Raw genomic sequence first — 18,147 nt, 5'->3', positions numbered from 1 at the left:
GGCTCCGGACGCGCAGGCTCAGCGGCTATGGCTCACGGGCCCAGCCGCTCCGCGGCATGTGGGATCTTCCCGGACCGGGGCACGAACCCGTGTACCCTGCATCGCAGGCAGACTCTCAACCAGTGCGCCACCAGGGAAGCCCTGGAGCCTTGAGTTTTAACCATCGGTCATGTGTGGCCAAGGCCTCGACAGCAAAATGGCAAACTTGGGAAATGATCGGGAAAGATGCAAGGGTCTCGGTAATTGATGGCGATTCTGAAAATGAAACAGACAAATGCCATCTGGGTAAAGTCCTTACACATGGGGAGGAAGCGCATCAAGACAGAACAGTGAACACCACCTCCTTCGGCACCCCGAGGTCGGTCTGCTCTTCCCCGAGCACAGAAGTCCAAGGTCCCACTTCTTAGGTCAGTTTCAATTCTCCCACTGCATACATTCAGGGCCAATCAGGCCTTCAGAGTCACCTCACCAGTCAGTGGGAGTCTCACAAGAACACAAGGTGCTGAATACTGTGAGAAGGGAGTCCAGGGTGTGATGCTGAGCAGGCTGTTTTCTGCACTGAGTTTTGGAAATGCACAGTCAGTAGAGAGGAAAGGAGGAAGGGCGTGGCCAGAGCTGCCCTCAGAAGGCTTCCCAGAGGGGTTCATGAACAGAATAAATACAATCGGCTTGCAGCAAGCCTTCTGGAAGGAGCCAACAGGTCACCTCAGACCCACTGCAGTGGGGCAATAAGTAAAATTTACAGCACCCAAAGCCTGATACTCGACCTGAGTCAAAAGCTGTTGGGACAAACCGCCAGAGGGCTGCGCGGGGACGCAGTGGAAGACCAGATGGCGACCAAGCTGTCCCCACCACACACAGAATTCCTGAGCCCGACGGGCTGCAGCCTGGGTGTACAGCAGGGGCAGCCCAGGGCGCTAACAGGGCCCCTGCTGTGCCCGGGTGCAGTGGGGTGGAGGGACAGCACGGCACTAACTAGAGTCCCCTGAGAACTGAGGCACAGTGAGAAGGAGAAAAGGGTGGGGTTTCCTCCTCAGGCCCAGCTGTCACTCTGCCTCCCAAGGGGAGGAAGAAGATGTTTTTGTGCTACTGCCAGCACCACTGATGTTATCTTACTCCAAAGGATGGCACCTGGGTGGGGGGCGGTTATTTCCGCACAGACCCCCAAGCTGTGAGATGGTCCCCAGTGAGGGCCGACAGTTGTCCTAGTCCAAGTCTGGGTCATGTCACAAGCCCTGGCTCATGACAATATGGGTCCCATCACCAGCACCTGACCCCCACCTATCCAATCTTCAGGTTCTTAGCAGGACAGCTCAAGGGGTAGGGGGAAGAGAGTTTGGGTCACAGGAACCCAACAAATTCTTCTTCCCAGTCTGCTTCATTTCTCGGAAACCGTGGACCCCTAAATGTCTGTCAAACTGGGAGCCGTCCACATGGCCAGGCCTAGACTGAGGCCAACCACACAACCCACTTACAAGACCATGTGGTGTCATCCATTCACAGCGGAAGGCTGGCTCGACCCCTGCCCTCACTGGATGATGCTGTCCGGCTGCCCATTCTGGGCCACCTGTCCAGGGTCAGAGGCAGTGGTGGGGTTGGGCATGTTGCTCTGCAGGTAGCGGCGGAAATCTTTGATCATGGGCCGGAGGACCTGGATGAGGACGCTCAGGGCCGCCTGGGTGCCCTCCATGGCCTGAGCCTGGCGCTCTTGGGCACAGGCCTGCACCTCCTGGGAGCGACGGATCATCTGTAGCAAGTCATTCTGCTGCTCCAGGTGCTGGGCAATCTCCTTCACGTGCAGGTTGGTGACCCGCTGCTCCTGGATCAGCTTGGCTGAGTTGAGGGCTATGCGGCTCTTGAGCGCCTGTGGCTTGACTGAGGTGTCGGCATGCTGGGCCATCATCTCCACGGGGGCCTCCGCTGGCAGGGGTGGGGGGGCCTCGGCCGTGCAGTACTCCACCACTCCCTCCTCCAGTGTGTGATAGGCGGTCTCTGCGGGGACTGTGGGGAAGAAAGAGCAAAGGCAGTGGCAGGTCACCTTCTAGAAAGAGGGAGGCTAGCCATGCGGGGTGGGGAGGAGGCCATTAAGCCCTCCCCTGGCTTTACAGCCTTTCATATATAAATCTAGAATCGAAGGGGTTTAGAATCTTAATCTACTTAATAACCAAAGGGCCAGCCCCAGATCTGGCAAAAGCAAAGATGCTAATAGTAAGACTAGCAAAAAATGTAGAGCGCCTACTACGTGCTAACCCTTTGCACTCATGAGCTCCATGAATCCTCATAAGGACACCAAGAGGTAGATACTGTCACATTCATTTTCAGAGAGGAGGTAGACTCAGAAACATGGAATGACTTGCCTAAGGTCAGCTGATTCATCAGGTCCAGGAAGAAATGCAGGTCTCCCCCAATACCAGAGTCCAATGTGTTCATAATCACCCCACTGAGCTGCTTCTGGCTAATAAAGGCAGAGCCACATGCTCCCCGAAGTGCCCCACTGGTCCGGCCTTCTTCAGTGCTTTCTTGACTTCCATGTCTTTTACGGCCAAGCAGAAAAGGAGGTGGGAGTGGGAAGGCACTAGCTAAAGTGCCCAATAAATGCCTCCCTGTCTCCTTGACCACCTTGGTCAATGGAATACCTAAAGGTCCTCCCTCTTCCAGAATAGCAACTGATTTAGACCAGTGTTTGATCCCCTTTCCCACCTCCATATCCTTGAGAAATATGACACTGTGGGGTTATGGCAGTCACACACACACACCCAATTCCCCCAAGCCCCACTGAGAATCACGGATCGAAACAGTTCCCAGCCTATCACAAAGAGCACTTAACAGTCATTGGTGCAAACCTTTATCTAACTAAAAAGTCCAACCAACCAGTTTCATTGTCATTCATAGGCGAGAACCTTTGAAGCCATTCTAGCTGGGCTGTTTGGGCCTCCAAGCATGTGGGAAAGGTCAGTCTTCTCCACCCTTTAATGCCAACATCCACTGTGTGCCCCCAACCCCACCAGGAAGCCCCCTTTCTCTTCTGAGTCCTTAGGTTCTCCCAACTGACAGTGCAGTTATTCATATATTCGTCTTATCTGTCCTACTAGAATATAACCGGCCTATCTCTTAGACACCTTGGTAATCCCAGTGCCGAGCCCAGGGTTTGGCACAGAATTGCCCTAATGGTTGATGAGTGAACAGAAAGGTAGATTAACACCTGGAACCATGAGGTTCCTCAGCTGTGCCTGATGAACGTTCACCACACTGAAAACCGGAATGTCTTTGTCCAGAATCGATGTCCACCTACCTATTTATTCAACAAATATGTCCTGACTGCCTACTAGGTGCTAGGCCCTGTGTTAAGTCCTGTGGAGATATAAACATGGTCTCTGTCTTCAAGGACCACACAGTTCAGTCATGGACATGAATGGTGGCAAAACAGTGGAGAGCAAGCCAGCCCGTCAGAAGTCCAGACTGCGTGCTGAGGAAGTCCCAGAGAGAACAGGATCACTTCTGTCTGGGGATCTCTTGGAAGGCCTCATGGTCTTCCAAGACTCCCATCTGACCTTTGACCCTCGGCAGCCAACCTTCCCTGGGCTGCCCCAGCTCTTGCTGGCCCTTCCCATTTAGGCACGCCAGACTGGGTGGGAGAGGTCACTCACTCTGTGTCAGGGTGACCGTGGCTGCGGCTGCAGTAGCCGTGGGTCCAAGGGCCACGGGGTGGATCTCTGTGGTACTGGGCAAGCTGATGATGGTGGCCTCACCCAGCAGGTTGCAGATGCGCTGTTGCATGGGGGTGAGCAGTACGGGGGCTACAGCTGGGCCACCAGCGCCACTGCCACCACCTGTCCCAGGCCCACCAGCTCCGTCTTCCTCAGTGGGCCCTGGGGCCTCGCCACCCTCCACAGCCGCCCGGACCTGGGCAACCTTGCGACGGACCTCGGTCTTGAGGTCAGACCACTTCTTCTTGACCTCAGGCAGCTCCCTGCGGCAGGTGGCCACGGCGTTGACCCTTCTCAGGATGCCATGCCATGCCGCGCTCTTGGCAGCCAGAGGGACCCCAGCGTTGAAGTGGTTCACCAGCAGGTGCTTCTTCAGTTCCAACTCCTCCACGATGATCTCCACCTCTCGCTCAGAAAAGTTCATTTTCCTTTTCTTGGCTGGGACGGCCATGGCCTCTCCCTACCTTGCTTTTTAAAGAAACTATAATCCCCTAACTGCCCCAATTCCCCTTCTCGCCTTCCTCAGCCTTTCTTCTCACCCACCCCCCCCTACAGGGGATAGGCCGGCCTTGTCCAAGGCCAAGTACCAGGCCTTTGGTAACCCCCCTTGCTACGCAAAGTGCGTAGGGCCCAGCCCCGACCGGCCCAGCTGCTGCCAGCCAGCTGCGTAATGGCTTCCTGAATCTGCCTCTTCCGCCGGGATGTGCGGAGATCCGCCCACTTCCCCTCTTCCCGCCTCGCAGCCCTTCTCCAGGGGGACCCGCCCTCCCGGTTGGTCGCGGCTCAGATATCACGTCGATCACTAGTTCTTTCGATCTGTCGCTCAGCTAAAGAGCATGCCTACTTACTGGAATTGGCCTGATCATTGGTCTAAAGGTGTGTCTGTCGCTACAGAGCGCTCCACCCAACCTAGCCTTTACTCACTTCCATTGGAAAGTTGTCCTGTCGTTCAATCATCAGTATTACGACTTTTACGCCGTTAAATTCAGCTATTTTATTGGTGGTTTTAGGGAGTTAGATTACCAAAACCCGGCTTCCTGAGGATTCCTAGTGCTTTCGGTCTTGAGCCGTTAGCCAGTTAATTTTCAGTTCCACCCAATGGCGCAAACTCTGCCTTGCAACCGCAGCTCACAATTGTTCCTCACGCAAATCCTACTTCCCACCGGAGACTGCGATCTCTCCTTACACGACGGCCCCTCCCATCCTTACGATTTCGCCGTCTAAACAGCGTTTCTCAATGGAAATAGGACGCGGGACCTTCCGCCTGCCAATCACATGACTTATGCCTATCGCACCGTGATTTCCTCTCTCCTGCCCGGCTCAGCCAATCCCCGCCTCCCTCAGTTTGAATTGCCCCACGCTGAGCGGGGATCGCCCCGCCCTCTCCATTGATTCGGGTAGTCAAGGCCTGCGTGGGCAGTCCTCGGTGGGAGGTTCCGCCCCTCCGGGTGGCCCTCCAGGTCTGTGACTGGTCGGCGTCGTGCCTGGGGGTATGGCCATCCAGGCGGCGCGCGGCGGGGCGGGGCTCCCGGAAGCTGCCCATCCCGCCCGCTTGCCGGCACCTCGGAGCCCGCGCTAGTGGACTGAGGTCACCGGCGTGTCTAACGCGCTCTCCCCGCCGGCCCGTCACCCCCGCCTCGCGCCCGATGGTGAGCAGTGTGTTGTGCCGCTGCGTGGCTTCCCCGCCGCCGGACGCCGCCGCCGCCGCCTCGTCGTCCGCCTCATCGCCGGCGTCCGTTGACCCTTGCGGCGGCGCCGTCTGCGGGGGCCCGGACCACCGGCTGCGCCTTTGGAGCCTTTTCCAGACTCTCGACGTCAACCGCGACGGCGGCCTGTGTGTCAACGACCTGGCCGTGGGACTTGGGCGCCTGGGACTGCACCGCACAGAGGGCGAGCTCCAGGTAGGCAACACGCACCGGCCGCATGGGCGGGGAGGGGACCCCTTCGTGCCCCCGGCACCTCCGGGAGGTCCAGGTGACAGGTCTGGTCTGCACGACCGGCTTCTTTGGCAGTACCTTGGAGCTTGGCTGGCTTGGTGGACGACCTCTCGGACTGGCTGGGACCTCCTGAGTGACAGACGGACACCCCATTTATGCCCTGTGGGGAGTAGAGCTCCTTCTTGGCCTCTGTGGGCACTTGGGCCAGGGGGAAAGGCTCTCCCTGGGTACAGGTGGGCACCTTCTGGGCATTCTGATGGTAGCAAAGCCCCTATTTGCTGGGGCTTTCCCCAGAGTAGAAGGCCAAGTCTCAAGAGTCCGGCTTATGTCACCTTCTGACCTCAGGACTAAGCTTTGATGCTCCCCTCTACCCATCATTAATGGTTTCATCCATCCTCCTCCAGGAGCACCCCTCCCTCCCCTCTCGTTTCCTTGCCAGTGGTGGGCCCTGATCTCGTTCCTCTCAGAAGCATGTGGGAGTTGGAAAAAATGGGAACTGAGGTTTCAGGCAGATCGTGACATGTGGGTGGTGACAACTGACAGTTCTCATGGGTTAGATTCATCCCCAATTTGACATGCCTGTCCAGAAAATGGGATCGTGATCTCTTACAGGGTTGCAGATTAGCATGAAAGAATCTAGGGGAAAATTCTTCGTAAAAGTGAAAGTGTGGCCCACCTAGGAGGGGATTTTTTCCCCTTGTCCTAGAGTGGGCACCTGGCCAAGGGGGAAGAGGGGACAGAGATGTGTTGTCCTTTCTGTATAAAGACCTCGAGCAGAGGCTGGTTCTTCCGCTTCTGTCTCTCATGGTATGTTTTCCTATCTGACTTTGTAGCTGTAGCTGCCCTTTTCCAGTATTTTATTTATTGTGGCTTAGCCTGATGTATAGCCTGGAGGAAGACTACTGAGTATTTTAAGTAAATTGTTTCTCTTCTAAGTTAGTTCCTTTGGTCCATTTGTACATACCGCAATTACAGAATCTCATAGCTAAGTGTGAAAAAAAATTTTGTTAAAACGCCAGTGAGTTAAACCAATTAGTTTGTTGGGTAGGTATACATAAAATTTTTAACTCATGTCCAGAATATCTTGGATCAACACCCAAGCTATTTAACCTAGTTAGGATAAGCCTAGGAAGACCAAGGTTAACACTGTGCAAGGTAGAATCATTGGGTTAAGTCCAGCAGGCTTAGAGACAAGTTTTTTTTTTAAGTCTTTTCAAGTGAGTTTTACACAAAATGGTGTTGTGAGCTGGATATTTTCCAACCCATAACTGATGAATAAATCACTTGGAAAGATAGGATGGCTGAACTCAGAGGGTCTGTGTCTTATGGGCTTGGGGAGGTGTGGGCCTAGGAGAGCCTTTCTGCTTTTATGAACCGACCCACCTGGCATATGCCACCAGGAGCATCGAGGGCTCTTGGCTAGGGGAGTGTATTCAGTGTTTATACCATGCTTTGTGCCTCATCTGGAGTCACAGTGTGTTTTCAGTTCATGGCACATCTGATATTGATCCTAATCCTTTTTTTTTTGGCAGTAAATTTCTAAGGGCAAATAAGGAGAAGGTGATCATTTTTCTCTCCAGTATTGAAAGGAAACCTTTTAATTAGCCAAACGGAGCCTAGCCTGTCAGGGTCACATTGGCTCTAAAATCTTTAACTCTGTGACGAAGTTCTACCATCTGAAACAATTCTTTTTCATCCTTTCGTTGTATGGCTTTAGTATGGACTACGTCTACTCTCAGCTTATGAATGTGAAATTATACAGCCTTGAGAGATTGGGAATGACCCATTTTATTTGTTTATTACCTGTGGCGGAGCACAGGCTAGTCTGTGGCGAATGGTTTAAGTATTAGAGAGAGAACCTGCCTTTTTGTGAATAGCTGGGCAACAGGAAGACACCCTGCCTCACGAACCCATACCACTTCCTGTTGCAGTAGTATCAGAATTAGCTACATGCAGAAAAAGTAGTGCTGCAGTTTTGCAGAAGTAGCAAAGGCAAAAGAGAATTTGGGGGCCCTCCAGTTCAAAATGGGTTATCTGCCATGGGAATAGGCATTGAAAAACACAACATCAAACTTCGGTAGCTGCTTCAGATAACCCACAGGACCAGTCTGAGGTGCTAGGGTTTGCACAGGAATCAGCTGTGAGGGCTTTTCAGTGGGTGATGGGCGAACCAAGGCCTTGTGACTACACAAAGCCTCCCACTAGCTAACCACCACTGGGTCAAGTTTTCTTTAGAAAAGACCAGCGATTTTTGGCATCTGCCTTTGTTTCAGAAGAAATTGGGACAGTCGAGAAAAATTTACTTAAAATGGCAGTGGGCAGGCTTCCCTGGTGGCGCAGTGGTTGAGAATCCACCTGCCAATGCAGGGGACACGGGTTCAAGCCCTGGTCTGGGAAGATCCCACATGCCGGGAGCAACTGGGCCCGTGACCCACAACTACTGAGCCTGCGCGTCTGGAGCCCGTGCTCCGCAACAAGAGAGGCCGCGACAGTGAGAGGCCCGCGCACCGCGATGAAGAGTGGCCCCCGCTCGCCGCAACTAGAGAAAGCCCTCGCACAGAAACAAAGACCCAACGCAGCCAAAAATAAATAAATATTTTTTTTAAAAAAATGGCAGTGGACAGAGAAACCGATGGCAGCCAGCCAGAGAAATTTTCTTTGTAAAGAGCATGTGAGCAAGAAGCCTGTCCTGGGACTAAAGAAGGGAAGAGTTTATTAAAGACAGAAAAAAGATGATGACAACAGTAGCAACTTTAGGAGATGAGACTTCAGCTAGAGCTAATTATAGCATTGCCTATTTAAGGCATTTTCATGTGACCAAACAAAATCTCTGTCTGAAAACAAATTTAAAACATAGGTTAGAACTCAGGCAACCAGTTAGGGAAAGAACACAAGCTGTGTTACATGTCATCAGTTGTTCCTTCAGCTGAGGCTTGTGGGGCTCTCATAAGGGGCTGGTGTTTGATGCAGGTGAGGATTCTAGAAGATGGAGGGGTTGAGGTTGCATATGCGCCATCTAGTTTGAGCCTCACAAACTGGGCTTTGGGGAGAACTTGAGGAGCAATCCCTTTAGAACCACATCTGTTATTCCCAAAATAGGTTTCAGGATTATCCAGAGATGATCCTGTCAAAAATGAGAATCTGCCCTGCCCTAATTCTCTCCTTGACCAGAGCAGTATATAGGAGGCAGTCTCTGTTGACCTGAAATAATCGAATGGAAGGTCATTAATATCAAGTTGGTATTGCTTAATCAAACAATACTGTTGAACTCTATACCTTTTCAGTGTTTGGCCATTTGTGGGGCAGGTATTTGCATAAGTAGCTGGACTTAGGTAAGACAGTCTACAGAAAAAGAGCCTTTTCCGTAGAAAAGGGGCAGATATAATTTGGTATGATAGAATGACACATTAGAAAAAGAAGAATGCTGTTTGCAGACTGGATTGAGTTCACATATTAAACTGATTGTGTTGTATTGTAAAATTCCTGGCTTGGAGGAATTATCAAGTCAACTAGAGGATGTTTTAAAAAATTAGTTGATATCTGGACTTCCCTGGCGGTCCAGTGGGTAAGACTCCACACTCCAATGCAGGGGGCCCGGGTTCCATCCCTGGTCAGGGAACTAGATCCCGCATGCATGCCGCAACTAAAAGATCCCGCATACTGCAACTAAGAAGTCTGCATGCCACAACTAAGAATCCCGCATGCCGCAACGAGGATCCCACGTGCCGCAACTAAGATCCGGCGCAACCAAAATAACTAATAAATAAATATTTTTTAAAAAATTAATTGATATCTGCAAAGGTGGAGCCAAGTACCCTGATCCTAAGACTGAGTGATAAATAAGAACCTACCAGAGTGGGCCTGATCTGGACCTTCAGTGGATGAATTCCTTTGATGTTCAAAGAGCCATCAATTGTTGAAGCCTCACAGAAACCACGGGGGAATGAGAAGAACAAATATTTTGCTGGTATTCATTTCTAGTCCAGCTGAGTACACAGCCGCGGGATGAATTCAGTGAACAAAACTGTACTCAGCGAGGACTAGTCTCATTAAACTAAAGCTGAGCAGACTTTTCATTTGTTAACCATTTCTCCTACCAGTGTGAATTTCGCAGAACCGAAGAATTTAGTCTCGGACAGGTCACTGGCCATCATAGGCCAGCCTCCCACCCAGTGTGGGAGGCATTCCTCCTGTGGCATCCTTCCCAGAGGGTCACCCAGCCCATTCCTTTGTGGACCTAGTCGGGGCCCTTGTGAGTTCTTTCTTAGGTCAGACTGAAGTCCGTCTGCTTGCATCTGCTACCCATTTGCCCCAAGGGTACCTTCAGGAGCAGCCCAGAAACATGATCCAGGGGTCCTTGAAAACAGCTGTCTTATCTGAAAACAGCTATCCTCCTGTAATCTCTGCTGCTGCTCAAAGCAGTAGATTTCACCATGCACTTCTTCCATGGTATGCTGTCCACACTCCATGGTCCCTTCCCTGAGGCAGTGTGCCCTGGAGTTTAGACTACAGATTTTCCCTGGAAACATAACACGAAGTGAAGGAAGCCAGTCACAAAAGACCATATGTATTACATGGTCCATTTTCTATGAAAGTCCAGAATAGGGAAAGCTGTAGAGACAGAAAGTAGATTAATGGTTGCCTAGGCCTGGGAGCAGAGGGGAACGGAGAGCTAGGAAGGGGATGACTAATAATAGGTCTGGGGTTTATTTTTTTGGGGGGTGTTTAATTTATTTGTTTATTTTCAGCTGTGTTGGGTCTTTGTTGCTGCGTGTGGGCTTTCTCTAGCTGTGGCGAGCAGGGGGCTGCCCTTCATTGCTGTGCGTGGGCTTCTCATCGTGGTGGCTTCTCTTGTTGCGGAGCACTGGCTCTAGGCCCACGGGCTTCAGTAGTTGCAGCACGCGGGCTTCAGTAGTTGTGGCTCACAGGCTTAGTTGCTCCGCAGCATGTGGGAACTTCCCGGACCAGGGCTCAAACCCGTGTCCCCTGCATTGGCAGGCGGATTCTTAACCACTGTGCCACCAGGGAAGCCCAAGGGTTCTTTTTGAGGTGATGAAAATGGTCTAAAATTGACCATGGTGGTGGTTGCACATATCTATGAATGTACTAAAAGCCATCAAATTGTACACTCAAATGGGTGATTTGTATGGTATGCAAGTTATATCTCAATAAGACTTCTTTAAATAACCCAGTACAGTCTTTGTGGTATAATGTAAACCTGGGTTCAAGTATTGTCTGTGCTGCTTGCGAGCTGTGTGACCTTGAGCAAGTTACCCAACCTCTCCAAGTCTTATCAGCCTCCTTATCTTGGTGGTAGGAATACCTACTTCAGTGGGTTTTTGTGGGATTGAATTAGAAGAAGTACAAAGAACCTGGGACAGGGTTCAATACAAAGTGACTTGTCCCCCCATTGAGTCTGAAAATAAGATGCCCACAGTTGGTCGTATCCTCTACATTTTTTTCTTAGGTTGCTAAGGTGAAAAGTGGGCTAGAGGGCTTCCCTGGTGGCGCAGTGGTTGAGAGTCCGCCTGCCGATGCAGGGGACACGGGTTCGTGCCCCGGTCCGGGAAGATCCCACATGCCGCGGAGCGGCTGGGCCCGTGAGCCATGGCCGCTGAGCCTGCGCGTCCGGAGCCTGTGCTCCGCCACAGCGGGAGAGGCCACAACGGTGAGAGGCCCGCGTACCGCAAAAAAAAAAAAAAAGTGGGCTAGAAAGAAGGAGAAGGTCTGGGGGATGTGGGTAATAAAGGGTGTGTCAGTAATAAAGGGTGTGTAGCACCCAGGGAGAGCACAGTCTCCTGTCAGTTGACAGGGCTGCGGAAAGCCCGGGCCCTATAGCTTTAAGGAAGATTAAAACAGAAAAAAAAAAGAAAAGAAAAAGAAACCCCAGTGGCAGGAGATTTCTAAGAAGTGGTCTTGTCACTCTACACCCAGTGATGTCTTTGGCCCAAATGTTTCCTTGGATGGAAATGGGCCCTCTTGAGCACCGCTCTTGTCAGCCTGTTGCCCGTTTCATGAGCCATAGATGGTCTTTTCTCAAATATAGAGTTCACTTTGAGGTTGTGAAAATGGAAGCTTCAAGTAGAGCTTAATTAAAACCTTTGGAGATTATGTCACTCACCTCATTAGTGTGTAGAAGTGGCACTGAGGCTGGTTGAAAGCAAAGGCAGTGGCAGAACCCAGGATTTGGACTTTGCCCAATTTAGCTCAACATACACTGCCTCCTTCCTTCCGTGGCTGGAGGTACTTAACTAATCCTTAAAACTTTGAGGCCTGGGCTTCCCTGGTGGCGCAGTGGTTAGGAGTCAGCCTGCCAATGCAGGGGACATGGGTTCGATCCCTGGCCTGGGAAGATCCCACATGCCGTGGAACAACCACAACTACTGAGCCTGTGCTCTAGAGCCCGCAAGCCACAACTACTGAGCCTGCATGCCACAACTACTGAAGCCCGCGTGCCTAGAGCCCGTGCTCCACAACAAGAGAAGCCACGACAATGAGAAGTCTGCGCACTTCGACGAAGAGTAGTCCCTGCTCACCGCGACTAGAAAAGCCCGTGCACAGCAACGAAGCCCCAACACAGCCAAAAAAAATAAATAATAATAATAAAACTTTGAGGCCTTTATTTTCACAGTTTGTGACAAGGAAGTATCTGTGCCATGACACCAGCTGAGAGTTTTAAGACCCCCATAGTGCTCAGGAAGCAGGGCCTGAAATGATAGGTATGCTCTGGTCTATAAAAGACTCAACACAATACCTAAAAAAAGAATTTGTTGTCTTAAAGTGCGCCTTCCTTTAAAATAAATGAATAACAAAGGTAGGACAGAAGGAGCTTCTTATCTGCTTTAAACTCTTGGCTGGGAAGCTTGAAAAGGAGGTGAGTCATGGCTTATTTTCCCAGGGTCCTGGGGAAACTGGAGCCGGTGGCTGTCCCTGTTCCTGCTGCTGCTTTGTGAAGCTTTCCACATTCCATCTACCCCTGGCCTCCTGCCTCCTTTCCTCCAGCCCTCCCTCCTCCTGGGCTGGAGTCTGATGTGACTCTTCTTACCAAACACAGGGAAAACCACCTCCATTGTGTGAGAAAACTCGCAAAAAAAGAAATGCCAGTGATGAAAAAAAAGGGGAAAAAAAGGGCAGGTTTTAGAATAGTTTAGATCACCCAGAATAAGCACAAAGTGTTGAATCCTTGTCTTTGGCCTGTAACAGTGAAGATTCCTGTTGGTTAAAACCAACTCACTACTGTGCCCACTTTCACCATCCTGTTGGCCTTTCCCCACTGTCGATTCTGGTTAAATGACTTGTCCAGGGTCTTACAGAAGCACTACAGGGAGAGATTACATTCTTATAAAAGCCTTTAGTGATGCATTTATGGACGTGGTTAACTTTTTTACTTTATGTCTTGGATGTATTTTTTTTGCTAGAGTCTCTTCTTTAACCTATATAAGCAGTAAAAATAGGATCTGGTAAATAGTTCTACAGCTAAAAAAATGCCTTTTCTGAATTGTTTCTAAGTGCTGACGATATAAACCAGTCATTCTTACACAGAATTCTCCCAGCTGCCCTTCACACCCTGAGCAGCTCTGATGTACATTTGCTGAAGGCAGCTGTCCATCCGGTGGGCTTCATGCCTGTGTCTGGGCTCTTCTCTCTGAGGTCCTCCCCCAGGACAGAGCAAGCAGCTGGTGACAGTTCCATTCTCACTCATTCAGATGATCTCAGTTGTAGAGTGTGATCCTGAAGTCAGCTTTAAGAAACCACAAACATTTCGTGTTGCTTTAATAATAAATCTGCTAGTTTGCCTTTTCACATAGGAGCAGAGACAGAGCGAATAAGGAAAGCATGGCTGCCACAAGTGGGCTGAACATGTACCAGTGGTTTGGCTCCCACTGGTCAGTTTTGGGTTGGTTGGGAAATTCTGATTATTTAAGGTGATTGGGTGTTTATATGCCGGCTTCGATACTATAGTCTCCCCCTGCCCCCCTTGGCATCTATCTAATCTGAAAGGAGAATCAGGCTCCTATAAGAGCAGAAAAAGAAGAGAAAGTATGCTGTGTTTCTATGTGGTCTCTTGTTTCTACAGATCTTTAATTTATGTGCTACATCTCAAAATCCTATACTTAAAATCAGGTTAATTTTGTACACCCCTAACTTTCTTTTATTTTTTAAAAGTTTATTTATTTAATTTATTTATTATTTTTGGCTGCCTTTGGTCTTCGTTGCTGCATGCAGTCTTTCTCTAGTTGTGGCGAGCAGGGGGCTACTCTTCATTGCGGTGTGTGGGCTTCTCATTGCAGTGGCTTCTCTTGTTGCAGAGCATGGGCTCTAGGCGCACGGGCTTCAGTAGTTGTGGCACGCAGGCTTCAGTAGTTGTGGCTTGCGGGCTCTAGAGCACAGGCTCAGTAGTTGTGGCGCACGGGCTTAGTTGCTCCGGGGGCTTAGTTGCTCCACGGCATGTGGGATCTTCCCAGACCAGGGCTCTAACTTCTGTTCCCTGCATTGGCAGGCGGATTCTTAACCACTGCACCACCAGGGAAGCCCCTAACTTTCTTTTAGAGAAAAGAAAAAGACATCTTTGTTAGCAGGCATTGACCTTGAACTTGGGACCTCAGTGGAGACTGGCTTTTCACCAGGAATAAATAAGCGTCCAAGAGACTGTTTTCTCGGTGGGGCACTTCTCTTTTCCACAGTCACAGGAGTCCCCTTCAGGGAGTTTTGGCCAAAGCTAGATTTTCTGGTTTTACTTCCTAAAATGGAAATAGATTAGGGGATTTCACCTTTTTCATTACTGCAGTTTTGTCGTCTTCAGTGCCAAATGAGGCTGGTGCCTGGCTCCTCTTCATTGTCTAATTGTGGGCTGAGTCGAGGGCATGAGGCTGTTTAATAGTCCTGCCTGACACCCTGAAACCACTGCTACCATGGGACGGCACAGGACAGCACCCAGGATCTAAGTGTTTAAATTCTCCGGTTGATTCATTTCAGAGAAGGATAGTCACCTGCCACAGTGGTGCCTTTGAAATAACAAATTGTTACTACCAACGTATAAAGAGATCCTTCAAGCTCTTTTGCTCCTGTACCATCCGAAAAGGATTTTATTTTTTATTTCATTCTTTTTTTAAAAAAATATTTATTTATTTATTTATTTATTTGGCTGCGTCAGTGTTCGTTGCGGCACACAGGATCTTTGTTGCGGCTCGCAGGCTTAGTTGCCCCACAGCATGTGGGATCTTAGTTCCCTGACCAGGGATCGGACACGCGTCCCCTGCGTAGCAAGGCAGTTTCTCAACCACTGGACCATCAGGGAAGTCCCCGAAAAGGATTTTAAAAAACAGTGTACCCTGTTGCACGTTAAGTTGACATCTAAACATTTTTGTCATAGGTTTAATAGCTGCAGAGGATGTAATTTCTGGCATACTGTGTATCTGCCTTAAATGTTTTAGTCTGTCGGTTTTGGTTTTGATCAAAACCTTAGAGTTTTGCAGATTTGACTCATCCAATTTATGGAAAATGCCTTCCATGTAACCTATTGGCCAAGCCAGTCTTCATTTTCAAGTCAAATCCATTTGACTCTCTGTCAAATAAAATCTGACTTCATTTTTCAGTTAAAAAAGAAAGTCTTAGTGGTCTTCCCTTTGACAACATCTCTTCTGAATGCTAATTGTAATTCTAAGATAGATAGATGGGTAGTAGGTAGTGAAACTTGTAAACAAGGGACATGGGGAGAGCTCTCTGCCCTGTTATAAGATGCCCTCAGGAATCTGCAGTTGTCCTTTTGTGTGATGTCCCAGGGGCTTTTATACCCTGGGCAATTCATCAGGATAATTTGGAATGGGTTCCCGCCGGGGGTTCATTCCATTAGAATTTGTTTTCTCTGAAAAGTACGGGAGATCTTGTGACACAGTTTTATCCCCAAGTCTCTATTTTCTAGATTCTTGGAAGAGTGGGTTGCTTCTGCAGGTGATTACCCTCAGCTTAACCAGGTTCTGTGGACGTTTATAAGTCTACAGTTACTGGAGCGTTATACTTGCCAGCCCTGTCTCTGGATATGGGTGGTCCCTCATACCCAAGAAAGTTAAGTGAGGTGGAATTGTATTATAGTAATAGCAAAAGAAACTAATGATCTCTACCAGATATTGGTGGTTTAGGCGATGCTGTGGTGTAAGGAAAGAGATGTACTGCATTAACCCACAAGGAGATCAAAGGTGCTTTAAAATAAAAATATTGGCAAAGTATGCAAATTGAACAGATTTTCATTGATCCCTGTCTTAGGTGCTGGTCAAGGGAGATTTTAGGATAAATAAGGCCTGGTCTCTTCCTCGCCTAGTTATTATTTCTTTTCTTCTGCTGACTTTGGGTTTAATTTGTTCTTTTCTGGTTTCTTGTGGTGGAAACTGAGGTCATTGATTTGATACCTCTCTTTTCTGATGTAGGTATTCCCTTCTAAGTCCTGCTCTGGCTGCATCCCACAAGTTTTGCTGTGTTGTGGTTTCACACCATTCAAAATACTTTCCAATTTCTCTTTTGATTTCTTCTTGAGCATGGGCTCTAGGCACGCGGACTTCAGTAGTTGTGGCACATGGGCTCAGTAGTTGTGGCTCACGGGCTGTAGAGCGCAGGCTCAGTAGTTGTGGCTCATGGGCTTAGTTGCTCCATGGCATGTGGGACCTTCCCAGATCAGGGATCGAACTCATGTCCCCTGCATTGGCAGGTGGATCCTTAACCACTGCGCCACCCGCCACCGGGAAGTCTGAACTGTCACTTATCTTTGAAAGAGATTTAAATAATAAGGAAAAAGTTCTTTCTATCTACCCACACAATTACCATTTCTAGTGCTCTTCATTCCTTTCATTCCATTCTTCATCTGGTTATCATTTTTCTCTATCTGAAGGATTCCTTTAACATTTCTTGTAATGCAGATCTGCTGGTGGTAAATTCTTTCAGCTTTTGTATGTCTGAAAAGTGTTTATTTTGTCTTCCTTTTGGAAGGTATTTTTCTAGGTATAAAATTCTGGATTAACAGTTTCTGATGGAAAGCCCCCTGTCATTCTTGTTTTTGTTCTTCTGTAAGTAATGGGTCTTTTTCTCAAGGTGTTTTTAAGATTTTCCTTTATATCACTGGTTTTCAGAAATTTAACTGTGATGTGCCTGAGTGTAGTTTTTAGTTTTGTTTTGTTTTGATGTTTTTTATGCTTGGGGTTTGCTGAGCTTCTTGGATCTGTAGGTTTTAATAAATTTGGAAAAAATCTGGCCATTATTTCTTTAAATATTTGTTCTGTCCCCACCTCCATGAACTTCAGTTGGGTGTATATTAGTCTATTAGCAGTTCTCCCACAGCTCACTAATGCATTTTTCATTTTTTTGTATTGTTTTATTTTTTCTCTCCGTGTTTCATTTTGTAAAGTTTCTATTGCTGTGTCTTCAAGTTCATTAATCTTTTCTTCTGCATTGTCTAATCTGCTATTAAAACCATCCAGTGTGTTTTTCGTCTCAGACATTGTAGTTTTCTTCTAGAGTATCTGCAATGTCTCTGTTTAACGTTCTTGATCTTTCTTGAGCACGTAGGATACAGTTATGACTTGCAGTATCCTTGTGTACTAATTCTGTCATACACGTGATTTCTGGATCAGTTTCAGTGGACTGATTTCTCTTCTCATCATGGGTCATCTTTTCCTGCTTCTTTGCATTAGGCTGTTAATTTTTTATGGGATTTTTATCTTGGATATCTTTGTATTCCTATAAATATTCTTGAGCTTTATCCTGGGATGCAGTTATTCAGAAACAGTTTGACCCTTTCCGAGCCTGCTTTTTTTTTTTTTTTTACGGTACGCGGGCCTCTCACTGTTGTGGCCTCTCCTGTTGCGGAGCAACAGGCTCCGGGCGCGCAGGCTCAGCGGCCATGGCTCATGGGCCCAGCCGCTCCGCGGCACATGGGATCTTCCCAGACCGGGGCACGAACCCGCGTCCCCTGCATCGGCAGGCGGACTCTCAACCACTGCGCCACCAGGGAAGCCCTGAGCCTGCTTTTTAAAGCTTTGTTAGTCAGGCAAGAACAGCATTTAGTCTGGGGCCAGTTTTGCCCCACTATTGAGGCAAAACCCTCTGAGTACCCTTCCGGAACCTTCCTATATTATGAGGTTTTTCCACTCCAGCTGGTGGGAACAGGAACTATTCTTAGCCCTGTGATGCCTTTGGCTGGTTCCTTCCCCACCCACAGGCAGTTTCCTCATACTCACTTGCTCTGATTTTGGGGGGCCCTCAGCAGAGCTCCAGAGCTTGCTCTCTGTGTAGCTCTGTCTTCTCTGGTACTCTGTCCTGCAAACTCTAGCTGTCCTGGCCTCCCAGCTCCTTCTCTTCAACATAGGGAGACTACTGGGCTCTGCTGGGTACCCACTCTCTGTGCCATATCCTGGAAACTCCAGGCAGGAAGCCTGGGCAGTTGAGGGGCTCATGTGTTTAGAAATCTCAGGAATCACTGCCCTTCGTTGCCTAATGTCCAGTGTCTTGAAAAT

The 18,147-nt window shown here is 49.0% G+C and overlaps 2 protein-coding genes across 5 annotated transcripts in view; one reads left to right on the top strand and one right to left on the bottom strand.

Moving 5' to 3' along the window:
• Positions 1–378: 378 nt before the first annotated feature.
• On the bottom strand, positions 379–4,959 carry NAIF1 (nuclear apoptosis inducing factor 1). Its single transcript, XM_027104736.1, has 2 exons — positions 3,648–4,959; positions 379–2,001 (listed from the first exon to the last, which is right to left on the bottom strand). The coding sequence occupies exons 1-2, from the start codon at positions 4,156–4,158 to the stop codon at positions 1,529–1,531; spliced, it is 984 nt and encodes a 327-aa protein (XP_026960537.1). The 5' UTR covers positions 4,159–4,959; the 3' UTR covers positions 379–1,528.
• A 257-nt stretch (positions 4,960–5,216) lies between these two features.
• SLC25A25 (solute carrier family 25 member 25) overlaps positions 5,217–18,147 on the top strand; it is a 32,930-nt gene continuing 19,999 nt past the window's right edge. For 2 of the 4 annotated variants that reach the window (XM_027104727.1, XM_027104724.1), the window contains exon 1: positions 5,218–5,608. In XM_027104727.1, the coding sequence (XP_026960528.1) occupies positions 5,354–5,608 (255 nt within the window). In that variant the 5' untranslated portion in view covers positions 5,218–5,353. Of the gene's footprint in view, positions 5,609–18,147 lie in introns of all 4 variants that reach the window. The other 2 variants (XM_027104725.1, XM_027104726.1) reach the window with 2 other exon arrangements.

This window comes from Aethalodelphis obliquidens, unplaced genomic scaffold (assembly GCF_003676395.1).
Source record: "Aethalodelphis obliquidens isolate GAN/ISIS:26980383/991018 unplaced genomic scaffold, ASM367639v1 scaffold7, whole genome shotgun sequence".
In the NCBI taxonomy this organism is placed as follows: Eukaryota; Metazoa; Chordata; class Mammalia; order Artiodactyla; family Delphinidae; genus Aethalodelphis; species Aethalodelphis obliquidens.
This window is presented reverse-complemented; position numbering and strand designations above follow the sequence as displayed.